Source organism: Eulemur rufifrons, chromosome 7 (genome assembly GCF_041146395.1).
Source record: "Eulemur rufifrons isolate Redbay chromosome 7, OSU_ERuf_1, whole genome shotgun sequence".
Classification (NCBI taxonomy): Eukaryota; Metazoa; Chordata; class Mammalia; order Primates; family Lemuridae; genus Eulemur; species Eulemur rufifrons.
In genome coordinates this window covers 278,259,766-278,284,899 of record NC_090989.1, presented here as the reverse complement: position 1 = coordinate 278,284,899, position 25,134 = coordinate 278,259,766, and the positions used below count along the sequence as shown (strand labels likewise).

At 39.2% G+C, this 25,134-nt stretch overlaps 2 protein-coding genes and 1 non-coding gene across 3 annotated transcripts; 1 reads left to right on the top strand and 2 right to left on the bottom strand.

Annotated features, from left to right (window-relative positions):
• Positions 1-888: 888 nt before the first annotated feature.
• On the bottom strand, positions 889-25,134 carry ZBTB43 (zinc finger and BTB domain containing 43). The gene is made up of 2 exons (XM_069474677.1): positions 25,073-25,134; positions 889-2,704 (listed from the first exon to the last, which is right to left on the bottom strand). Exon 2 carries the CDS (start codon positions 2,679-2,681, stop codon positions 1,278-1,280), a length of 1,404 nt encoding a protein of 467 aa, XP_069330778.1. The 5' UTR covers positions 2,682-2,704; positions 25,073-25,134; the 3' UTR covers positions 889-1,277.
• On the bottom strand, positions 3,270-3,846 carry LOC138386012 (tetraspanin-6-like). Its single transcript, XM_069472167.1, has 2 exons — positions 3,453-3,846; positions 3,270-3,383 (listed from the first exon to the last, which is right to left on the bottom strand). Exons 1-2 carry the CDS (start codon positions 3,786-3,788, stop codon positions 3,270-3,272), a joined length of 450 nt encoding a protein of 149 aa, XP_069328268.1. The 5' UTR covers positions 3,789-3,846.
• On the top strand, positions 15,813-15,916 carry LOC138389044 (small nucleolar RNA U13). Its single transcript, XR_011234484.1, has one exon. It is a non-coding gene; the product is annotated as a small nucleolar RNA U13 (small nucleolar RNA).

Below are 25,134 nucleotides of genomic sequence, written 5' to 3'. Positions count from 1 at the left end.
TGGACTTGTAAATTTAAGCAGCTTTATCTAGACTTGGGAGCATGAATCTGTAGACTACTTTGCTAAAATTAGGACTCCTTCTTTCCCCTTTTAAAAACACATTCCAGCACTCATAAAGAGCTGGCAGGATTAGCTCTGTACCTCTCTAAAGAGTATTTCCCCCATCAGTGTATTCTCAAGACGCTTTTCTTGGGCAGTTTTTCCTCCCTCAAGCATAACCTGCCACTCCTAAAATTCTGCTTCTCCACAACTCTCACTCTGTTTGTTGGAGTGTCACTGTAGCACTCCATTAACTCCTGAAGTTCACAGGTAACTCCCAGCCACGGCTTTTGGCTTCCTCCCACTAACTGTGGTCACTGACTGTCCTCTTTGGGAAGCACCATGATCTAAGACAGAGTGAAGGCTGCAGGAGTCAACGGTACTGTGGTCAGAGTCCCAGCAGGCCAGATGCCTACCATTTGCAGAGTAGATCCCACTGCGTGGATGCTACAATTAAACAAACAGGATTTGGGACCACAAACCAATTAGAAATACCTATCTCTGGCACCGTAGAGAATTACAATTAGATACAACTGTCCAAACTCAACATAAGTACTAAAATACAAAATTTTCCCTTACCAAGAGTTTGAAACACCTTGTGACAATAGTGGCATCTTACAGAAATTGAAGCTAGTACCATAAGTTATTTGTTTCATACTTAGAATGTCACCCTCTAGCATCTCCATAGTTTTACTTAAAATACCCTTTAGAAAGAATAAAACCAGACAAGAGAGCTCTGTTAATCAATTGCTCGTCCTAGGAATCACATTATTTATAGCTTTTACATAAGGAGCATTTCATTCAGTGAAGCAGCTACCAGAACAAATCCACATTACCTAAGTATCTATAGTAAGAGCAAAAAAATTCAGCATGACCTCGTAATAAGGAGTGATCAAGAACTGCTGCCACGTGAAATGGAACTGGTAGGCTGGAGTCCAGTTCCAAGCGCAGGTGTCTAAATCCACCTACTTCAATCACGACTGGCCTGAAGGTTTACCTTGCCAGCTGGGCAGCGGACTAACTTGCCCCCATTACCCACTCCAGGCCAGGACTGGAACATACAAATTTGAGGAATTAGATTTTTTAATTGGCCTACTTAGAGCTGGTCTTTCAGAAATATCTTCCTTTTTTTTAAGCTTCTCTCATAATAGCAAGTAGCTCGCATCATCTGTGCCCAGATTTGCATTAATTACCATAGTTTATTTTTGTGCATGCCACTCAAGGGCCAGATCCTATTTTTAGTTAGCCTCAGTTGTATTCTGCTCAGCCTTTGCAGCTTCATAGGACTTGGTACAAGAAGTCACATGCCGGTGGAAACTGTCCCTCCACATAAACCTCTTTGCACAGATATTGCACTCGTATGGCTTTATGCCTGTGTGAATTTTCATGTGGCCCACAAGATGGTGCTTCATTTTGAATTTCTTACCACAGACACCACAGCCGTAAGGCCGAAGACCGAGGTGCATGCTCATGTGTCGATCTCTCTGACTCTTGTGAGTGAAACTTTTCCCACACTGACAAGGATACAGCTTGTCGGTGGCTGAGAATCCTAAGTGGGAAGCTTCCTCTTTAATTCCTGTGACCATTTCAATATTCTCGCTGTAGCCTGCTGGTAGAGCAGCCTCCTGTCTGTGCCCAATTAGATTCCCATCTGACCTCTCTCCAGAAAACTCTTCCATAGAAGAGCCATAGAAATCCACCTGCTCATCATAATTGCTTTCATCAGCCTGTTCGTCAAACTCTGCTTCCACTTTTTTTTCCCCGATGTGAAAGTCCTCCTCCACTCCTGAAGGCTGGATCGAGTGCTCTGTCTGCAGAGTATTGATGGACTCAGTGACCTGGTGCTCGTCGTAGGCTGCGTGCACATCCATGCCCTCGCAAGCCTGCTCCAGGCGCTCAGGCTTCACGTGGATCCAGCGTTTGTGAGCCATGATGCTGGGCTTGCTGTACATGGGCCGGGTGTAGTGGAACTCGGCGCTGTCGCTGGCCCCCTCCTCCCCATCCTGGCTCGCCATTTCAGTGCTCAGCCGGTCATGCTCTGTGGACGAGTTGCTGGGCAGGTACTCGTGCTCGGTGAGCTGAGATGACAGCTCATCTTTGATGCTCTCCTCTTCATTCTCGCCATCCCTCAGTTCTTGGGCTTTGGGGAAATCAGTATGACCCCCAGAGCCCAGCTCAAAGCTCTCTACCAGGCCATTGTAATTACTGCTACTTGGAGACTGGTGGTCACTGCTATGATTTAGCTTCTGACAAAGGACGGTAGGGTTTCCCTCTAAAACCTCAGTGCATTTGTCTACCACATGCCACATCTGGAGAAAGCTTGCTGCTGTCAAGTAACTAACAATTTCTGGAGCAGGCATTACTAGACGTCCTGTATAACTAGATAGCAGAATGTTCTCAAACACTCTTGGGTTCATCACATCAGGCAAAACAATTCTCCTGCTATTTTTCAGGAGTACCTGGTCACAAAAGTAGGGTGAACTTGCAGCAAGAACAGCTTTGTGTGCCCGGAAAATGTGGCCTTGGACAACAATGGAGACATCACATAATTGTCCTTGCTGGCGCTGCTGGTTCAGTTTCTGTAGAATGGTGCTGGAAAAATCAGGAAATTCTACTCGAAAAGAGTTTGTTCCAGGCTCCATTTCATCACAAATCTTGCTCAGTGCTATAAGAGAAAGAAAAATTAGTACTAATTCCAGCCCAAAGAGAAACTTATTCCACCCCCTTCTCCATCATTAAGAAAGCCAGGGTAGGTTCCAAAGTTCTATTATATAAAGTCCCTAGTCTATGGGCACTAGTGGATGAAGAATTCATTCCCTAGAGCAAGGCTTGCAGGTGTGAGTGCCAAAAGCAGGGGCCACCACCACTCTTCATGGAACTCTTCATTTTGCCTGTCTGTGGAGAGAACAGATTCCAGTGATTGGATTTGTAAGCCACACAAATCCCCTAAGTAAATCAATTACTGTAAATATTTCTAGTTAAAACAAACATGATACCGATCAAAATCATAGAATTTTTTTTTTTTTTCGTTTACAATTTACTAGGTCTTCCAGTGTTTCAGAGTGATACGGGGACTCAACTATCTAAGTTGAATGAGACAGAAGGTGGACTTAGAACATAGTGAATAAGTATCTCAATTGAATCAGGCTATTGGTGTAGTTTTTCAGCCTATTGCTAAGTAGTGTGTCAGTCTTCCAGCCAGGCAATCTTGTAGTTCACAGGGGGGGATCCTAAGTACCCTTAAAATTGGAGAGGAGTAAACCTGCAGATACGCTGGTTACACTGTCATACGGGTTATTTGTTACGGCGAGAGAGAGGCAGTAGGCTTCATAGATTCCAAACAGCTGGCAGAAAGCAATTACAAAGGAAATCCCTGCAACAATTCCTACTTTTGACTCTATAATGGCCATCACCTTTTCAATACAACCTTCATCGTTTACTTTATCTGCATCTCTCTGTGGAGAACAATCTTGAAGTTTACAGCAACTCTCGGGAAATCCATTTTCTGAGTAATAATCAGTATCTGTCCAATCTCTATAATCAGTGATACCACAACAGTGCAACGTACTTTGGATCTTGTCTACTGCATTGCTTCTATAATCTCCCGTAGAGTTATATTGCTTCAAAGCATTCTCATAATTATTCTTAAAGTTGTCTTTAGTCTCATTTATGAAAACAAATCCTAAAATTGCAGAGACCAGTTGGACCAAAAAAATGAGAGTCAGAAACATTGCATACAGTTTTAGCATCCATGCAGAAGCTCGGCAGGTAGCAAAACAACCAAAGGTGCCCAAAAGAAAAATGACAGTGCCCGTGCCAATGAGCACAGAAGGGACATTGGTGACCTCATTTAAAAGGAAAAAATAATTCTCCAGGCTCACCTTGCCCCAAATGCCAACGGCAAGGAGGACAACACCAGTGATCCACAAGATGAAAGTGTAGATCAGGAGGACGTTCTTGAAACAAGTAATGACTGGTCTAGTCTGCAGTCTCCGAGACAGGAAAGCCATGACTAGCCTGAGACCCTGCACCACCGCACCGGGTGATCGGAGAGAATTTTTTTTTTGAGATGGAGTTTCCCTATGTTGCCGAGGCGGAAAGCAGTGCTTGTTAACAGGTGGGACCATAGCTCACTACAGTCTCGAACTCCTGGGCTCAAGTGATCCTTCTGCCTCAGCCTCCCGAGTAGCTGGGACTACTGGTGCCCACCAACACCTGGCTCAAAACAAGAGAATTTTTAAGCCTCAGATTCAACTTACATCTGATAAGTTGTGGTGAGGGAGGGAAAACAGAATTGTGGGAAGGAAGAGCAGATGCAAAGGCTCTGAGGTAGGAATGAAACTGGCAATTGCAAGGAACCAAAAGGAGACCACTAGGCTAGAGTCCAGTGACGGAGTGAGGGGCAAGGGGGCTCGAGCAGTGGGGCCAAGACAATTGTGCCTTTGGTCTTTCAGAGCCCTAAGCAATGCAGGTTTCTCTAGCTGCTCTCAGAATTTTAGCTCTTTAAGAGCTTCTGATGACGTAAAGCAGAATGAAACTGCAAGGTGAGGAATTCTTTCTACCTGGTGGTCTCCACACTGTCTAAAGAGTTATAGGCCACAGAAGATGGTCAGTATTGTCCTGGCTACTGAATGGACTTGGTCAGAAGATAAAGTTTTAACAAAGAACAAGAGATTACCTATGTTCCTACTGTAAATATATTCTGTGGGGTAAGGCAAGCATTAGAGGCAATTCCTAACAAAAGCAGTCAAGATGAGCCCGCTAGAGATCCTTCATGTCCCATAATTCCACAGCAAATTAAAGCAAACAAAAATACCCAAATGATTTATCAATGCTATCTGTCACCTTGTTCCAATACTATATCCCAACATTGCTAAATACCAAGTTTTCTAAGTACGACATAAAAGAACCAGACAACCCAAACAGTCACCTTTGAGGGACAGGGAGAGATGAGAATAAAGGAACATTTCTTGAGTAATTTTTATATGCAAGGACTGGACACCTTTTTTCACTTAATCTTTATAATTACTCTGCAAATGTAGGGCTTGATATTCTTAGTTTAGCTATTTTAAGTAACATTCCCAAGGTTAAAAGCTAGTTTTCATTAAGTTGAGATGTGAATCCAGGTCTGTATGACTCCAAAGTCTATGCTATTTTTCCTATCACATCACTCTGCCTCCTCTAAGATGCCAAAATGCCAAATTAGTCATTAATAATTTTAAAAGGTAAGACAGTGTCTTCAGAATGAAGTATTAATTTATGGTCTTATACATCTTAAAACATTTCATAGTAATTTAAAACAAAGATAGACCATGAAATAAACATTTAGGTATTTGCAATTTCAAAAGGAAAAGCTGACTATATACATGAATAGACTAGAAGCATGTATATTCGGAGAACTACATCTGGGTGAACAGATTCTCTGCTACATCTCACCACTGTAGAATCTTGTTCTTAGCTATCTGAAAAGGCGGGGGGGGGGGGGGGGGGGGCGGGGAGGAGGAGAATACATGCACATGTAAAAAAAAATTATAGAAAGGTGTAAAAAAAAAAAAAAACTCTCCACCATTTATTCCTAGTCATCCCCATAGGAAATCACCATTAAACTCCTATATGTATTTCTAGAAACTTCCCTGTGCATATATCAGAATAAATCATATATATCCTTTAAAAATCCCTACTCAAACGGATTCATTACCTACATTTTATTCTACACTTAGCTTTTGTCACTTAATATATCTTGGAGATCTTCCCACATTAGTACAAAAAGAGCTAACTCATTCTGTTTAATGGCCACATAGCTTCCTATTATATGGATGTATCGTAATTTAGCAATTCTCTTCTTATAGAATTTCAGCTGGCTGGGGTTTTGAAATCACAAGCAATGCTGCGATGGATATCTGTACATAATTATCTTGGCATACCACTGGAAATATCTATAGGGTAATTTCTACCAGTGGCATTGCAACTGTTGGGTTAAGGGGCTGCACATTTGACGTTCTAATATATATTACCAAACCACTTGCCAGAAAGCTTGCCCTAAGTCACACCCTGACCAACAGTAAATGACAGTGTCTACTTCCCACACCCTTATGAAGACTGAATGTCATTAAACAAGAAAAAAAAAGTGTGCAAATCTCCTAAGTGATGCGATCCACTGCTGTGTTGATCTGCATGTCCTTAATTACGGATGAGGCTAATACTTGCTACTCATGTTTACTGGTCATTTGTGGTTTTCTTTCTATAAATTAGTCATATCCTTGGCTCAAAGAAATCGGGCAATCAATCTTATTAGTAGGGTTTTTTTTGCAAATTCAGATAATTATCCTATGTTGCAATGTTCTTCAGTTAGCTGACTTTATAGAATTTTTTTGTCACAATGAAATTTATATAAAATAACCATTCTGTGCTTTTATGGCCCCAGTGTTTTGTGTGAGACATAGAAGGGCATTCTCAACTCCAAAATTATTTTTAAAAATAAAAATAATTATTTAGGTTTTTATCCTGATACCATTTTAAAAATAAACATTTAAACCTTTAATACATGGACATTATTTTGCATAAAGAGTAAGGCTGGGGCTCAGCCCTTTTTCCTCCAAAATGCCTAGCCTATTTTTCCAACATCATTTATTGAATAACCCATCGTTTTTTTCATAAAGTTCAAGTATCTGTGGTAGAATTCGAAATGACTGAGAATAAGACGTATAAAAACAGCTCTACAAAAATAAATGCTGTAAGTGAGATTATAGAAAATGGTAGAGCAGGAAGCTCCATGGCAGGTCCCTCCACCAATACAACCAGGAAGCTGGAAGACCGATCAGAATCACTATTTTAGAACCCTGGAAGCTTGTCAGACACTCCTAGCACGAGTGTGGGAAGGGAGAGACTGCCAAATCTCAGAAGAGGGCAGCACACGCAAATCCCCCATTCCTTAGCCCTGCCCCAGCCGGCTGGAAGGTGGCCCATATTTCTAGAGCAGCTGGCTGATGCCAGGGTAGACAGTAAGGAGTAAGAACCTTGCTCTCGGCCGGGCGCGGTGGCTCACGCCTGTAATCCTAGCACTCTGGGAGGCCGAGGTGGGCGGATCGTTTGAGCTCAGGAGTTCGAGACCAGCCTGAGCAAGAGCGAGATCCCATCTCTACTAAAAAAAATAGAAAGAAATTATATGGACAGCTAAAATATATATACATAGAAAAAATTAGCCGGGCATGGTGGTGCATGCCTGTAGTCTCAGCAACTGGGGAGGCTGAGACAGGAGGATCCCTTGAGCCCAGGAGTTTGAGGTTGCTGTGAGCTAGGCTGATGCCACGGCACTCACTCTAGCCTGGGCAACAGAGTGAGACTCTGTCTCAAAAAAAAAAAAAAGAACCTTGCTCTCCAAAAACTGGGGTTTATGCATTTTCACGAGTCTGGTAGACCTACACAGCTTTGTTTTGGCCCCCTCAAGCTGCAGTAGCTTCTGGTGGCGTGTATCCTAAGATTTAAGAACACCCCCCACCCCACCCAATATGCACACCTACATCAGATCCAGACATTTCAGGAAATCTCTATCAGGTCACAGGCAGACTGCATATAGTAGCAGAAAAAAAACTTCAGTGACTACACCCAATAGGGAATACAGACCTTGCATAATAATTTGGAAAAGTCACTACATAAACAGACCACGGTAGCCTCAACAAAAGTAACAAAAGCAATTCCTGAGGAGGGGGAGCATCTGATTTCCAGAGTTACCATAATATAATACTCAAAATGTCCAATTCTCAACAAAAAATTAGAAGCATATATAGAAAAAGGAATATATGGTACATTCTCAGGAAAAAGAATTACAAACTGTCTCCGAGGAAACTCAGACATTGGAAATTACTAGTCACAGATGTTAAATCGACTATTTTAAATATATCCAAAGACCTAAAGAAAATTATGGATAAAGAACTAAAGAAAATCAGGAGAAGAATGTCAAAGGATAAAAATCATAAAAAGGAGCAAACAGAAATTCTAGAGCTGAAAAGTATAATAGCTGAGTTATGGGCCAAATTTTACCCCCTCCCCCAATTCATATGTTGAAGCCCCAATGCCCAGTACTTCAGAGTTTGACTATATTTGGAAATAGGGTCTTTAAAGAGGTGATTAAGTTAAAATGAGGCTGTTTTGGTGGGCCCTATCACGATATTAGTGTCCTTATGAGAAGATGGAATTTGGACACACAAAGTGATACCAGGGATGCATACAATCAAAGAAAAGACCAGGTGAGGACCCACTGAGAAGGAGGCCATCTGCAAGCCCAAGGAGTTAAGCCAGAGAAGAAACCAAACCTGCTGACACCTTGATCTTGAACTGCTAACGTTCAGAACTATGAGAAAATAAACTTCCATTATTTAAGCCAACATCTGTGGTATTTTGTTATGGCAGCCCTAGCAAACTAATACAAGCTGAAATTAAAAATTCATAAGAGAGGTTCAATGGCACATTTGAGGAAGCAGAAGAAAAAAAAGATCAACAAACTCAAAGTTAAAGGAATTAAAATTATCTAGTCTGAGGAGTATAGAAAGAAAGAAGAAAAATGAACATAACCTGAAATACCTGTGGGACATCATCAAACATACACATCATGGGAGTCTTGGAAGTAGAAGAGACACAGAAAGTGACTGAAAGAATATTTGAAGAAATAATGGTCAAAAACTTCCAAAATCTGATTAAATATACAAATCTACACATCCAAGAAGCTCAACAGACTCCATGTAGGATAAAGTTAAAGAGATCCACACTGAGACAAGTCATAGCCTAAGTGCAGAAGGAGAAAGAGAATCCTGAAAGCAGCAACAGAGGAGGGATCCTCAATAAAATTAACAGCTAATTTCTCATCAGAAACCACAGAGGCTGGAAGGCAAAAGGACAATATATCTTACACACAAAAAAATCTGTAAAACAAGATTTCTGTATTTGGCAAAACTATTGTTTAAAGAATGAAGGAGAAATTAAGACACTCCCAGATAAACAAAAGCTAAGGATGTTCATTACCACTAGACCTGCCCTACAAGAAATACTAAAGGGATCCTTTAGGCTGAGAAGCAAGAACATTAGACTGAAATTTAAAGCCATATTAAAATAATAAAGAATATCGATAAAGGTAACTACATAGTTAAATATAAAAGCCACTATAATTGTACTTTTGGTTTATAACTCTTTTCCTTATATAATTTAAAAGGCAAATGAATAAAACAATAATTATAATTCTATGCTAACAGGCACACAATATATAAAGATGCAATCTGTGACAATAACAACATGAAGATGGAGAGACAGGAGATATACAGGAACAGTGCTGAACTAAAACTAAGTTGGTATTCAAGCTAGGTTGTTATAAGTTTATAAACCCTCAAGTAATTACTAAGAAAATAACCAAAAACATACATGAAAAGAAAGAATCAAAATGGTACACCACAAATAAAAACCCTAATTATTAAAAAGGGAGGGAGGGTAATAATGAAGGAACTTATAGAATAAAAAAGCACGTAAGACATACAGAAAACAAATAGCTAAGTAGAAGTAAATCTTTCCTTATCAGTAATTACTTTAAATACAAATGAATTAAACTCTTCAATGAAAAGGAAGACAATGGCAGAATGGATTAAAAAACATCACTTTCTTATACGCAGTCTACAAGATACTCCCTTTAGATACAAAGACACAAAGAGGTTGAAAGCAAAAGGATGAAAAAAGATATTTGATGTAAAGAGTAACAAAAAATGACCTGAGGTAGCTATATTATTAGAAGTAATAGATTTTAAGTCAAAAAGGTTGCAAGGGACAAAGGACATTATACATTGATTAAAAAGATTCAATCCATCAAGAAAATATAACAATTATAAGCATATACACATCTACCATGAGAACCCCACAACATATGAAGCAAAAGTAGACAGAATTAAAGGGAGAAATACATAATTCTACGATAACAGGTGGAGATTTCAAAACCCCAATTTCAAGAATGGACAGAAAAACCAAACAGATCTATAAGGAAACAGACAATTTGAACATTATAAATCAATCAGACCTGAAGACATATACAGGCATACCTCGGAGATATTGCAGGTTCAGTTCCAGAACACCACAATAAAATTAATATCACAATAAAGTGATCCATACGGGTTTTTTGGTTTTCCAGTGCATATAAAAGTCATGTTTATACATTGTAGTCTATTAAGTGTGCAAAATAGCATTATGTCTAAAAAGCCCAATGTACATACCTTAATTTAATTTAAAAATATTTTATTGTTAAATAACGCTAATGATCATCTGAGCCTTCAGCGAGTTGTAATCTTTTTGCTGGTGGAGAGTCTTGCCATGATGTTCATGGGTGCTGACTAATCAGGTTGAATGAAGGTTGGGGTGGCTGTAGCAATTTCTTAAAATAAGACAACAATGAAATTTGCTGCATCAACTGACCCTTCCTTCCATGAAAGATTTCTCTGTAGCATGTGATACTGTTTGATAGCATTTTGCCCAAGTAGAACTTTTTTCAAAATTAAAGCCAATCCTCTCAAACTCTGTCGCTGCTTTATCAACTAAGTTTATGTAATATTCTAAATCCTTTGTCATCATTTCAGTAATGTTCACAGCATGGTCACCAGGAATAGATTCCTTCTCAAGAAACCACTTTCTTTGCTCATCCCTAAGAAGCAACTCCTCATCTGTTCAAGTTTCATCATGAGATTGCAGCAATTCAGTCCCATCTTCAGGCTCTACTTCTAATTGTAGTTCTCTTGCTATTTCTACCACATCTGCAGTTACGTCCTTCACTGAAGTCTTGAACTCTTCAAAGTCATCCATGAGGGTTGGAATCAACTTCTTCCAAACTCCTGTTAATGTTGATATTTTTATTTCCTCCCATGAATCATAGATGTTCTTAATGGCATCTAGAATGGTGAACCCTTTCCAGAAGGTATTTGATTTACTCTACTCAGATCCACCAGAGGAATCACTACCATCAATGAAAGTATGTATAGCCCTACAAAATGTATTTCTTTCTTTCTTTTTCTTTTTTTTTTTTTTTGAGACAGAGTTTCACTTTGTTGCCCGGGCTAGAGTGCCATGGCATCAGCCTAGCTCACAGCAACCTCAAACTCCTGGGCTCAAGCAATCCTACTGCCTCAGCCTCTCGAGTAGCTGGGACCACAGGCATGCGCCACCATGCCCGGCTAATTTTTTTTTTCTATATATTTTTAGTTGTCCAGATAATTTCTTTCTATTTTTTAGTAGAGACGGGGTCTCGGTCTTGCTCAGCCTGGTCTCGAACTCCTGACCTCGAGCAATCCTCCCGCCTCGGGAGTGCTAGGATGCTAGGATTACAGGCATGAACCACCATGCCTGGCCTGTTTCGCTTTCTTATTTGTGTGTTCACTAGAGTAACACTTTTGATTTCCTTCAAGAACTTTCCCTTTGCATTCACAACTTGGCTAACTGTTTGGCACAAGGGGCCTAGCTTTCAGTCTATTTTGGCTTTGATATGCCTTTGCCATTAAGTTTAACCATTTCTGGCTTGTGATTTAAAATGAGAGGTGTGTGACTCTTCCTTTCACTTGACACTTCAAGGCAACTGCAGGGTTATTAATTGGTCTAATTTCAGTATGGTTGTGTCTCAGGATATAGGGAGGCCTAAGAAGAAGGAGAGAGGGAAACAGCTGGTCGGTCGGTGGAGCACTCAGAACATACATTTATTGATTAAGTTTGCTGTCTTATATGGGGGTGTGGTTCATGGTGTCTCAAAATAATTACAATAGTTAACATCAGAGATCACTGATCACAGATTGCCATAACAGATGTAATAACAATGAAAGAGTGTGAAATGCTGTGATAATTACCAAAATATGATAGAGAGAGACACAAAGTGAGCACATAGTATTGGAAAAAGGGTGCTGATAGACTTTCTTAATATACGGTTGCTACAATCCTTTAATTTGTAAAAAATGCAGATAATTATCTGTGAAGCACAATAAAACAAAGTATGCCTGTATACAACATGCCATCAAACAAGTGCACATGAAACATTATCCAGGGTAGACCATATGTTAAACAATAAAATGTCTTAATACATTTAAAAAGACTTAAATCATACAAAGTATTTTTTCTAACCACAATGAAATGAAACCAGAAATCAGTAACAGAAGGAAAACTGAAAAACTGACAAATTGTGGAAATTAAGCAATATTCTTAAATGATCAATAGGTCAGAGAAGAAATCATAAGGGAATTAGAAGATACTTTGTAACAAATACAATATACCAAGACTTATGGAAAGCAGCAAACACATGCACCAAAACATACAAGAAGAAGCAAAAGCAGTGCTTGGGGAGTAATTTATAGCTGTAAATAACTATATTGAAAAGGAAGAAAGATCTCAAATCAATAACCTAACTATACACTTAATGACACAGGAGAAGGGCAAACTAAACCAAAAACTACCAAAAAGAAGGAAATGATAAAGATTAGAGCAGAGATAAACAAAATAGAAAATAGAAAAATAGAAAAAAAAAATTCAATGAAAGTAGAAGTTGATTCTTTTAAAAGATTAACAAAATTAATAAGCCTTTAGCTATATTTACTAAGAAAAAAGAGAGAAAATTCAAATTATTAAAAGAAGTGAAAGCGGAGTCATTACTGACTTTACAGAAATAAAAAGGATTATAGGAGACTACTATAAAGAGTGTAAGCTAACAAACTAGGTAGCCTTAATGAAATGGGCAAATCCAACCAAAACTGGTTCTAAGAAATATAAAATTGGAATAGACCAAAACTAGCAAGGAGATTAAACTTCTCAACAAAGAAAAGATTTCAACTTAATGGCTTCACTGGTGGTGAATTCTACCAAACATTTAAAGAATACACACCAATCTTTCTCAAACTTTTCCAAAAAATTGAGGCAGAGGGAACAAACACATCCTAATAACTCACTCATTCTATGAGGCCAGCAGTACCCTAATACCAAAGTCAGATGAAAACACTGCAAGAAAACTGCAGAGCAATATCCCTTATGAACACTGGTGCAAATATCAAAAAAATACTACCAAACCAAAGTCAGCAGCATATTAAAAGGATTATATGCCATCATCAAGTGAGATGTATTCTTGGAATGCAAGGATGGTTCAACATATGAAATCAATCGATGTAACATACCAGATTAACAGAATGAATTAGAAGAAAAAAACTAAATGATCATCTAAATTGATACAGAAAAAGCATCTGACAAAATTCAACACAGTTTTCATGATAACAACACTCAAGAAACTACTTCAACATAATAAAAGCCATATATTAAAAATCCAAAGCTAACATCATACTCAATGGTGAAAGTATTAAATCTTTTCCTCTAAGATCAGGAACAAGACAAAGATGCCCACTTTTGCATCTTTCTATTCAACATAGTATTGGAAATTCTAGCCAACATAGTATTGGAAATTCTAGCCAAAGCAGTAAAGCAAGAAATAAAAGGCATTTAAATTGGAAAGGAAGAAAAATTATTTGTTTACAATCACATGATCATATATAGAATACCCTTAAGATTCCACACTAAACTCTTAGGTTATAATAAACAAATTCAACAAAAGAGCAGGATAGAACTCAACACACAATAATTAGCTGCATTTTTATACAATAACTATGAACAACCCAAATGGGAAATTAAGAAAACAATTCCATTTATAATAGCATCAAAAAGAAAATACTTAGGAAATAACCAAGGAGGTGAAAGACTTGTACACTGATAACCACAAAACACTGCTCCAAGAAATTAAAAACACAAATAGTGTGTGTTCATGGGTTGGAAGACTCAATACTGTTAATACTACTACCCAAAGCAATATACAGATTCAACACAAGCTCCAGCAAAAACCCTTCCCTTTAATTTAGGTGAATGTGGCATTTCTCCGTATTCCCTGACCTTACTAACATATGTAAAACTTAAATTTATATAAGTTTTCCTGCTACATAGCAATATTTACAAACTCACAGGCAGTTGTGACCCATATATTAAAAACACAGATGCTGTTTCAATTGTTTAGAAGATGTCTATAGAAGTAATTAACTCACTAAAAACACCCCATAAAACACTATATACTGTGGGGGACTTCAAAGACAATCAAGGAATGTCACTCTCCTTGGAGATTTTATAATCTGGTAGAGGAGACGAAAAACATGCTTACAACACTGTTATTCAAGGAAAAGCCTAATAAAAGTACCATAAGAGAATTACAAACCTAGGAGGAATTCAGGAGGGGACCCAGTATACCCTAGAGTTATATGTCCTATCACTATAAATTTTGGTGTCACGAGAGTAAAACGATGACCTGAAGATAGGTATATAATTCTTCCCATCTACCACATACTGATTGAAATAATCTAAGAAACATGGAAAAATTGGCCTGAGTCCTGGAACCTAGGGAACAGTGTTATCTACATGCCATAAAAATTAAAGATATAGTGGATCTGTAACACCCTTCACTTGAAGGGCCCGGAGCTAAAAGCCAGGGTGGGCCACGGGTCAGACAGGACCTGAAGATCGCCACCATTCAGAGGTGGATGGTATTAGTATACAAAAGGATGAATGTCGCCTCAGCAGGAAAAAAAAAAATCTTACTATGAAAGGGCGGAGCTATAGCCATCATCTGCCAACTAGGCCAAACACACAACAGGGGCTCCTGATATCACAATTTCACCAACACCAAAGAAAGCACACAAAACTGAGAGCTGGCCAGGCGCGGTGGCTCACGCCTGTAATCCTAGCACTCTGGGAGGCCGAGGTGGGCGGATCGTTTGAGCTCAGGAGTTCGAGACCAGCCTGAGCAAGAGCGAGACCCCATCTCTACTAAAAATAGAAAGAAATTATATGGACAGCTAAAAATATATAGAAAAAATTAGCCGGGCATGGTGGTGCATGCCTGTAGTCCCAGCTACTCGGGAGGCTGAGACAGGAGGATCCCTTGAGCTCAGGAGATTGAGGTTGCTGTGAGCTAGGCTGACACCACGGCACTCACTCTAGCCTGGGCAACAGAGCGAGACTCTGTCTCAAAAAAAAAAAACAAAACTGAGAGCTGAACCTACCCTCCAGCCTCAGCCACTCCACCCAAGCTGACCCCATGTGTCACTATGGCTCAGCTCCACATCCAGCTTAAGAACTAAAAGTAGATTCTAACAATATTCAGCTATACAGTGAGGGTCCCCAAAATAATTCACCTACAAACGGGTAAAATTTAAGACTTAAACACAATGTTTCCTTCTCAAGAATTAATAAACAGAATAAAACCAACATGGGGTCTGTGAATAGATTCTACAATATCAAAAAAGAAAAATATGGCAAGGAATAGACAAAGAGTACATTTTAGATACAATTTTTTAAACTGATGATTTCCACAAACTTCATGAAACATGGTATAAATAAAGTATAAGGAAGATGAGACAAAATAGCAGAATGACATGGGAAAAACAGCTGACTGAATTAAAGATAGGAAATAAGGAAACTAATAGAGCAGAAATTTACAAAGGCAAGAAGCAGCAGACTACAACTGCAGGAAATGGAATCAATGATGTGCAAGGCACTTTGGGAGACTTCTACTAGAATGCAGGGAAAGGATAAAAATATGAAAACAGCGAGAGAAAAGATAATAGAGCAGGAGAACAGAGATCAGAGAGCAACGTACAGCTAATAAGTGTCCTTGAGAAAAAGAACTAAACAGAGAAGGTGAAATACTCAAAATATTTAATTGAAGAAAAGTTTCACAGATCCTTTTGTAGTTTATAAGCGTGATGATTGGGTTTTCACGCGCATGCGTGCGATGTGCCTCCCTCAAACCTTGTTACCAGGTCAGGACATTACCCATCTGACATGAAAAAAAAAAAGTTCCCTGAGTGAATTGTGAGTAGAGTATTCAGAAGAGCCCTGCCTCAGTAGTGGGGACAAATTAATCCCAGACAAAATGCAGTTCTGGTCCTGCCAAACAAAGCTTAAAAACAAGTCTCAAAAGGATCAAACTGTTTCCAACTTAATTATGTTCCAGAATGAAGCTTGAGAACATTTACATAATACAAAAATATCCAGCACCAAACAAGGTAAAATTCATATCTGACATCCAATAAAAAAATCATCAGGCATGCCAAGAAGCAGAAAAATATAACCCATGATACTGAGGGGGGGGTAAAAAAATCAATCAATCACCCAGAAATGACAGAGATTTATACAATTGGTAGACAATTCTATGTTCAAGAAAGTAGAGGAAGGATTAAACATGTTACGTAGAGAAAGGAAAGCTATTGAAAAAAAAAAAGAGAGACCTAAATAGAACATCTAGAGATTTAAAGCACACACAACACACACACACACACACACACACACACACGCACAGGAATAGGAATAACGACAGAATTAACATTACTAAAGAAAAAGTTCGATGAATTGAAAACATAGCAGCCGGGCGTGGTGGCTCATGCCTGTAATCCTAGCACTCTGGGAGGCTGAGGCGGGAGGATCATTTGAGGTCAGGAATTCGAGACCAGCCTGAGCAAGAGTGAGACACCCTCTCTACTTAAAAAAAAAAAAATAGAAAGAAATTAGCCAGGCAACTAAAAATATATAGAAAAAATTAGCCGGGCATTGTGGCACATGCCTGTGGTCCCAGTGACTTGGGAGGCTGAGGCAGAACGATTGCTTGAGCCCAGGAGTTTGAGGTTGCTGTGAGCTAGGCTGATGCCACGGCACTCTAGTCCCAGCAACAGAGTGAGACTCTGTCTCAAAAAAAAAAAAAAAAAAAAAAAGGAAAACATAGCAACAGAAACTACCCCAACTAAAACACAGAGGGGGAAAAAAAGAAAAAGTATAGAAAGGGAAGAGAGCATCAATGGGTTGAGACAACTATGAGGTGCCTAATATACATGTAATGTGGGGGAGTGGGAACAGAAAATTATATATGACAAGCTGTGAGACATGTGAAAACTTTATATATATTTTTTATATGTGTGTGAAAACAATAGCCTAAACTTTTCCAAATTTGATGAAAACTACAATTTCACAGACCCAAGCAGTGGCTCAGACCCCATGCACAAGAAACATGAAAAAAATGACACCAAAGTGCAGGATAATCAAAACACTTAAAATAAGTGATGAAAAGAAAATCTTAAAAACAGCCAAAGAAAAAGGACCCTGGCGTACAGAGAACCTTAGAAGCAATGCAAGCCAAGAGACAGTATATCAACATTTTTAAGTACTGAAAGAAAAAAAAAAACAAAACTGTCAACCTAAAGTTCTATACCCAACAAAAATATCTTTCAAAATGAAGGCAAAATATTTTTTCAGACATAGAAAAGTTGAAAGAATTTATCACCAAAAAGATCAAAAGTGAAAAGAACAGGCACGTGAAAACAAAAATAAGTCAAGCAACACAATATTAATATCAAAGTAAAAGTCAATGTAAAAAGCATTGAATGGGATGAGGTTTATTGTTAACTGAGGAATTCTATAATTCACAATTAAGGTTTTCCTTCTGAAGTTTTATGTGTCAAACACAGTACAGTGTTAGAAAACAAAACAGCAACAGAAACAAAATTGTAGTAAGAAATATAAACATCCCTCTTTTAATCCTTAATAGATCAAGTAGGCAAAGGATAATAAGTATACACAGGTTTACAAAGCTATCATTAATAAAGCTAATTTAATGGAAACAATGTCAACTTCTGTATCCTACAGATAATATTCCTTCTTTCCTAGTGTCTACAGGACATTTACATAAATGATCATCTAAGTGGCTACAGAGAACACATCAATAGATTACCCAAAGCAGAAATGCATAGGGCACATTTGATTACACAATGTGATGACGCAAAGTGATAAAACTAGAAATGTTAACAGTAGAGGGAGGAGAAGGGGAAAAGGGAATAGGGTAGGAGAAAATTCACTAAATAATTTTATATAAAATCCTGGCATCAAAACTGGACAGAGGAAAAACTACAAGCCAAGCTCATTAACAGAAAAGAAAAATTATAAATCACATAGCATTCCGGTTTGTTTACTTTAATCTCTTTTGGGTTTAGTGCATCATAAGAGTGATGCATTGAAGAAACCGAGTTACTGGTCCAATCACACTGAGGACAAGATCCTACACTATGGTAAAATTACCATCAGAAAGCTATTTTGCAAGATCTCCCTCAGCTCTCCTCCAGTCAAGACCAACCCTGGTGACACACAGATTAACTGTACTTCCCCCTGCAAGTGACAGGGAGTGGTGGGAGATAAACCTGGAAAGGCTGAAGGGGATGTGGACACTGGGGGCAGCACTGAAAACTTCTGAATGACGTGCTGCGATATATGGCTAAGGAAGGTTAATCTGCTGATGGACTAATGCAGGAGAAGGTCTGAAGTAGAAGCTAATTATAAGATTTCCACAAGCATATTCTAGGTTTAGAAGCTATGAAAACAAGAGTGGGAATGGAAAATAGAGATGTAGGACTGATGAGATGGACAGAATTGGTAGGCAGGAAGATGTAGAAGTAATGCAAGGTACAAACGATATCATCAAGAAAGTGAACAGATAACCCACAGAATGGAAAAAAATATTTGCAGATCATATAACGAATCGGTGACTTGCATCCAGAATACCTGAAGAACTCTTACAATTCAATAATAAAAAGACAAAAAACCCAACTGCAAAATGGACAAAGGATTTGAATAGACATTTCTCCAAAGATAGACAAATAACCAATGAACACAGAAAAATCGGTCAATATCATTAGTCATTAGGGAAATGCAAATCAAAACCACAAAAAACTTTTCACTTACTAGAATGGCTGCAATAAATAAGACAGACAATAACAAGTGTATTAGGATGTATGGGGATTAGAACTCTTATACATTGCTGGTGAGCATGTAAATGGTACAGCTGCTGTGGAAAACAGTTTGGCAATTCCTCAAAAAGTTAAACATAGAGTTACCATGTAATCCAGAAATTCTACTCCTAGGTATACCCAAGAAAAATGGAAACACGATCTCCACACATGTACATGAATGTTCATAATAGCATTATTCATAAAAGCCAAAAAGTGGAAACAACCATAATGTCCATCAACTGATGACTAGATAAATAAAATGTGGTATGTCCATAGAATAGAATATTATTTGGCAATAAAAAAAAGAATGAAGTACTGATAGATGTGACAACATAGCTGGCCCTTGAAAACCTTATGTTAAATGAAAGAGGCCAGACACTAAAGGCCATATCTTGTATGATTCCATTTATATGAAATGCCCAGAATAGACAAATCCATAGAGACAGAAAGTAGATTAGTGGCTGCCAGAAACTATGGTAGAACAAATGGGGAGTTACTGCTAATTGGTTTCTTTAGGGAGGACAAAGGTTCTAAACTTCAATTGTGGCAATGGGTATACAAACCTGTGAATATATTAAAAAACTCAATTGCTTCTGAATTATATCTTTATAAAGGTGTTTAAAAAATAGAGTGGCCGGGCATGGTGGCTCATACCTGTAATCCCAGCACTTTGGGGGGCTGAGATGAGAGGATCACTTAACGCCAGGAGTTCAAGACCAGCCTGGGCAACATAGTGAGACCCCATCTCTACAAAAAAAATTCAGCCAGGTGTGATGGCGCACACCTATAGTCCCACCTACTCAGAAGGCTGAGGTAGGAGAATTGCTTGAGCCCAGGGGTTTGAGGTTACAGTGAGCTATTAGCCCAGGCAACAGAGAGAGAGAGACCTTTGTATCAAAATAAATAAATAAATAAAAAGTAAAAATAGAGTAATACAAGGTAAACTGAGGTACCAACGCTGATCTTGAAGTTTCATGACTGGGTGACAAGGAAAATGTCATCATTAAAAGGAATAACAACAGCAACTACTATTTATTAAATACAGAAGACATTAAACATAAAATATTAAGCAGAAGATGAAGTGCAACATATTGAAGAATCCCTGAACTAGATGACTTCCAAGATTCCTTTGATGAGCTTAATAGTAGCCACTATTTATTATTCAGTTGAGAAACTGTATGTCAAGTTTTATACACTATTTAAACACAGATTAAACATTCTAAAAACACAAATGACAGCAATATAGTAATAGGGAAACGGACCCACCAGCTACTTGTCTTGAAGTCCTCCAGAGATCTCTTTAATCAGAGAATATGGTAATCTGCATGCTTACTGTAGAATGCACATTTATACATAGTAAATGTTGCTTCAGTAATTTAAAGTCTGGCACAAACATACAAAACTAACCAACACCCCATGACTACCAAAATTTATTTTTTTAATAGCCAGGGTCTTGCTATGTTGTTCAGGCTGGTTTTGAACTCCTGGCCCCAAATGATCCTCCTGCCTCAGCCTCTCAAGTAGGTGGGACTACAGGTGCAAGCCACCACAGCCCCCAGAATTCTTTACATTAGTCAAATGCTTGACAGTACACAAAGCACACTTATGTAAACCCGAGTCTTGCAACACCCCTGTATCGTCATACTTATTTTAAAGATGAGTGTACTCAGATGAAAAGATCTCAGAAGTGGCATGTCAGGATTCAAACAGAAGTGTAAGACCAAATCTAGTATTTTTCTAAGTTAAAAAAAAATCACTTAGCAGAAAAATTTCTCTGAAATTAAATGCTCTATCAGTGCAAAGTATGGCAGCGACTGGTCTTAAAATGTGCAACATCTCCTCTTCAGAAGAGAAGAAGTAAAAAATCTTCTGGTCTAGAGCAATTAAAAACCTTGACAAACTACATTATTATTTTTACTAAAAGAGAAATGATTACAGTAAATAATTTTAAAAATTGTATTACGAGCAAGTTTATAGCTTACCTAATGCAACATTGTATTCTTGGGATAAATTTCCTTATGCCATGGCCATCAAAAAGCAATACAATGAATGAGGAAGAGAGATTCATTTCAGTTTTGCTTCAAATTAAAATCATATTGACTTCTGAAAGGAAAAATCATGGTGAAAATGTAAGAGATGCTGGTGCCATTCCCTGTGTGCGTGTGCCTCGCTAAAAAACACCACACGTGTTTTTGTTAGTAGCAGAAAAATAATCAATTTTGGTTATACTAACTTTCATTCTGCAATTTATTAGCTTCTGCCTTTGTATTTTTTTGAAATAAACTTATTTTGTAATAATTTTAGATTTACAGAGAAGCTGCAAAGACAGGGAGTTCCCATACACTTCCCACCCAGTTTCCTTCAATGTTAATATCTTACATCACTGTGGCACATTAGTTAAAACTAGGAAACAACGTGGTCAATGACTATGCAATTTTGCAGAAATAAAATATCCTTTGGAGAAGTGCTTTTGGTCTCCTGCCCATTGTCAATCAGCATCCCTATATTTTTTTCTAATTGGAACACTTTGGCCACAGAACTTAGTAAAACCTATTTTAAGATTTTTAAAAAACATGCCACCTACTTTATGAAGTTTGATTCATGACTGCCTTCAATTTTAAGCCACAGCTGAATGTTTTACTTAAAAGTTTATAGGGTAAACATTCCATTGTGGTAAAATCTGAGATTTAAAAGAGAAGTTATTGTTCTAATCCTTCACTTATCAGTCATCCTGCCATTACACTTCAATAAAGCCAAGGAAATGTTTTAAACCGCACCTTCCCATGTATTAGAATTTCAGGATCAGAAGCTCAAATCAAGAAAGCAAGGCCGGGCGCGGTGGCTCATGCCTGTAATCCTAGCACTCTGGGAGGCCGAGGCGGGTGGATCGCTCAAGGTCAGGAGTTCGAGACCAGCCTGAGCAAGAGAGAGACCCTGTCTCTACTAAAAAAATTAGAAAGAAATTATCTGGACAACTAAAATATATATATAGAAAAAATTAGCCGGGCATGGTGGTGCATGCCTGTGGTCCCAGCTACTCGGGAGGCTGAGGCAGTAGGATCACTTGAGCCCAGGAGTTTGAGGTTGCTGGGAGCTAAGCTGACGCAACAGCACTCACTCTAGCCCGGGCAACAGAGTGAGACTCTGTCTAAAAAAAAAAAAAAAGCAGAAAGGAGAAAGAGTATTCCTTTCATGAAATTAACTACATACCAACAAATAAATTTTCCCTTAATATGTTACAAACAAGACAGAAGTCTCTTCTATTCTAATTGCAAATATAAATAAGGTGAAAAGGAAAAGTTCATGAAAATGATACAGAGACTAGTAATTGATTTTAAGAAACACATTTCTTCCCATTTTAGTATTTCTGGAATTAGGACAAGATCACCAAGTGGAAGTTTTTTAATAGTTGTCACTGCCTGAGATAATGATAGAGCACTTTTGAGAGCTTCATCAGTGTTGTTTTTTAATCAATGTTTTTGATGGCACAAAGGATGACAATTGTGGAAAAACCATGGACACAACTCTAAATTGAAAAGTATACAGAAGAGTAGGACTTGGAATGTTAAGAAATTTAATGAATACTTTAACCAATTTATTCTTATTTATTTTTCCTTTCTATGTATCATGAGAATACACATTGATATCATTTTTAAAGTGTCTAAAAGTGTTTTCAATAATAAAATAAGAAGTCTAAAAGGTAAGAAAGCATTATATCATTGCTTAATTGGTAGTGTTTTTCTCTTCCTTGGTGATACATAAGATAATTGATGGCATCTAGGATTCAATGAAATATGGTAATACTTCATCTGCTACATCAGTTTGCCTTTAAGGGAGTCTATCAAACTTAAAGGCAAACTAATAGCCTGATAGAACGGAAAACAAAAACAAAGGCATCATCCATAAGAAAACACAAGAAATACATAATTTTGCATTATGATAATAAAAGGGCTACTTTTCCTTCCTTACCAATTTTCTCCACGAGAAGACTAAAATCATTCTCAAGTTTTCTACTTATGCAGCAGATTCTTGCACTGATTCCAAGAAAGGTGGAAGGAGGAGAGCCAGGGCGGGAATCTGCTACAAGTAGAAATCTTGAGGAAGATTTTATCTAAATTCATTTAATTAAACTTCTTTTCTAAGGACCTCAGCTTTACCCACTGCTATGAAGAGAGTTGGCAACAACTAACATAGGTTCAACTAAATGGTCCAAACAGCTCCAGAATGAGTTTGTTAAAAATCCCATTTAAAAAGAGCTTATCCTGCCAGGCGCGGTGGCTCACACCTGTAATCCTAGCACTCTGGGAGGCCGAGGCGGGTGGATCGCTCAAGGTCAGGAGTTCGAGACCAGCCTGAGCAAGAGCGAGACCCCATCTCTACTAAAAATAGAAAGAAATTATCTGGCCAACTAAAATATATATATAGAAAAAAATTAGCCGGGCATGGTGGCACATGCCTGTAGTCCCAGCTACTCGGGAGGCTGAGGCAGTAGGATTGCTTAAGCCCAGGAGTTTGAGGTTGCTGTGAGCTAGGCTGACGCCACGGCACTCTAGCCCGGGCAACAAAGCGAGACTCTGTTTAAAAAAAAAAAAAAAAAGAGCTTATCGATTTCAGGAGTCTCCAATGAGTTTTTATTTGTTTTGTTTTTTTGTACTGTATAAAATATAAGCAACATAAAACTTAAAAACTTACCATTTTAACCATTTTTAGGTGTACAATTCAGTGGCATTAAGTACATTCACAATGTTGTGCTACCATCACCACGACCCCACTTCCAGAACTTTTTCATCATCCCCAAAACTCTGTATCCATTAAACACTAACTCCTCCTCTCAACCCCTGGTAAACCATATTCTTCTTTCTGTCTCTATGGATTTTTCTATTCTAAGTACTTCATTTAAGTGGTCTCCAACAATATTTGTCCTTTTGTATCTGGCCTACTTCTCCAGTGGTACTTTTGTAAAGCAAAGACTAAATCCTTAATTATTAGGTCTCTCATAATTTAACTGAACATACCAACAATCTCTGAACTAAACATGCAGCTCTCCCAGCAATCCTGCTACTATTCCAAGAGCCCCAGGGGAGAAGATCTCACAGCCTGACCTTTCCTAAGCCCACAGACAGACCTGGTTAAACAGATGTGATTCAAAGTACAGGCTCCTGAGAGCCATGCAGGCCACATTGGGGAAAGTGGATAGAGCAAAGGGATGTGGGGAGCTGTGCAGGCCTGAAAAACCACAGGCAAGAAAAGGCTAAGATTCATCAAGTTGTTTGGCCCTGAGATGGGCTTCCTGTCTGCCTGCCAGGCGCTCCTGCACCCTGACACTTAGGTTGGGTGACACCTGTCGAGAGTTGAGGCCAGACTACGGTCGAGTCACTGAGAATGTCACCACTGCAGGGAGCTTCACGGGTTCATGAGTCACCCACCTTCCATGGCTCAGAGGTCCGGACAGGCCTGCTCGCCCAGACAAACCCAGTTAGGGCAGAAACAAGAGAGAAAGACCATATTGGCAGAAAGAGAGCAAGAGACAGATAGCCAAAAAGCCGGACTGACAGGCCCTAAATGAGAGTCAGGGCTGAGTATCACACACAGAAGCAAGGTGGAGACAGAAATAATGACAGGATCCAGATACACAGAGGTATCTCGAGAGAGAAAGTGGAGAAATACTAAGTTGACAGGGGCTGAGTTGAGAGCCAAAAAAAACAGGTCACAACAGGTGACAGAGACAGCAACAGAGAAGATATCAGCTTAGTCCAGACGCAGCCCTTCTATTGGCGCCGGCCGGGCCTCGCGCACGGGTGCCTCGAACCCAAGGCCGCCAAGCCGCGACCACCTTGCGCCCCGAAAGGCCAACGGACGGACGGGGGCGGGGATTTCTAAGCGCAGTGGCCGGCCGAGCTGCACTGCCGAGGGGTGACCTTGGGCTAGACGCTGCCCTAGGGACCTTGGTGTCGCGGTCTGCGCGTCGGGTGTGCTGGAGACGGAAGGAGCCGGATCTGGGGCACCGGGACTCCAACCACCAGCGCGCGGCTTCGGCATCCCGGTCGACCGAATGGGCCCAGCGGAATCGGCGGCGCGCGCGCTGGGACCTGCGAAGAAGTCCTTAACGCTCCTCACTGTTTTCTCCTCCCCCATCCTTGCCGCCCGTTGTCCCGACCCCACTGTACCTGCCAAGGGCTCACCGCTCACATCCCCCACCCAAGGGATCTTCTTCGCCGCCGGCGCCAGG

Excerpts from the sequence above, each read along its gene's own strand:
- LOC138386012 (XM_069472167.1), bottom strand. The coding sequence starts at position 3,788 with ATGCTAAAACTGTATGCAATGTTTCTGACTCTCATTTTTTTGGTCCAA. Across the intron at positions 3,384-3,452 it reads ATGAAGGTTGTATTGAAAAG|CTGTTTGGAATCTATGAAGC; the intron begins GTGATGGCCATT and ends GCTTTCTGCCAG.
- ZBTB43 (XM_069474677.1), bottom strand. The coding sequence starts at position 2,681 with ATGGAGCCTGGAACAAACTCTTTTCGAGTAGAATTTCCTGATTTTTCC.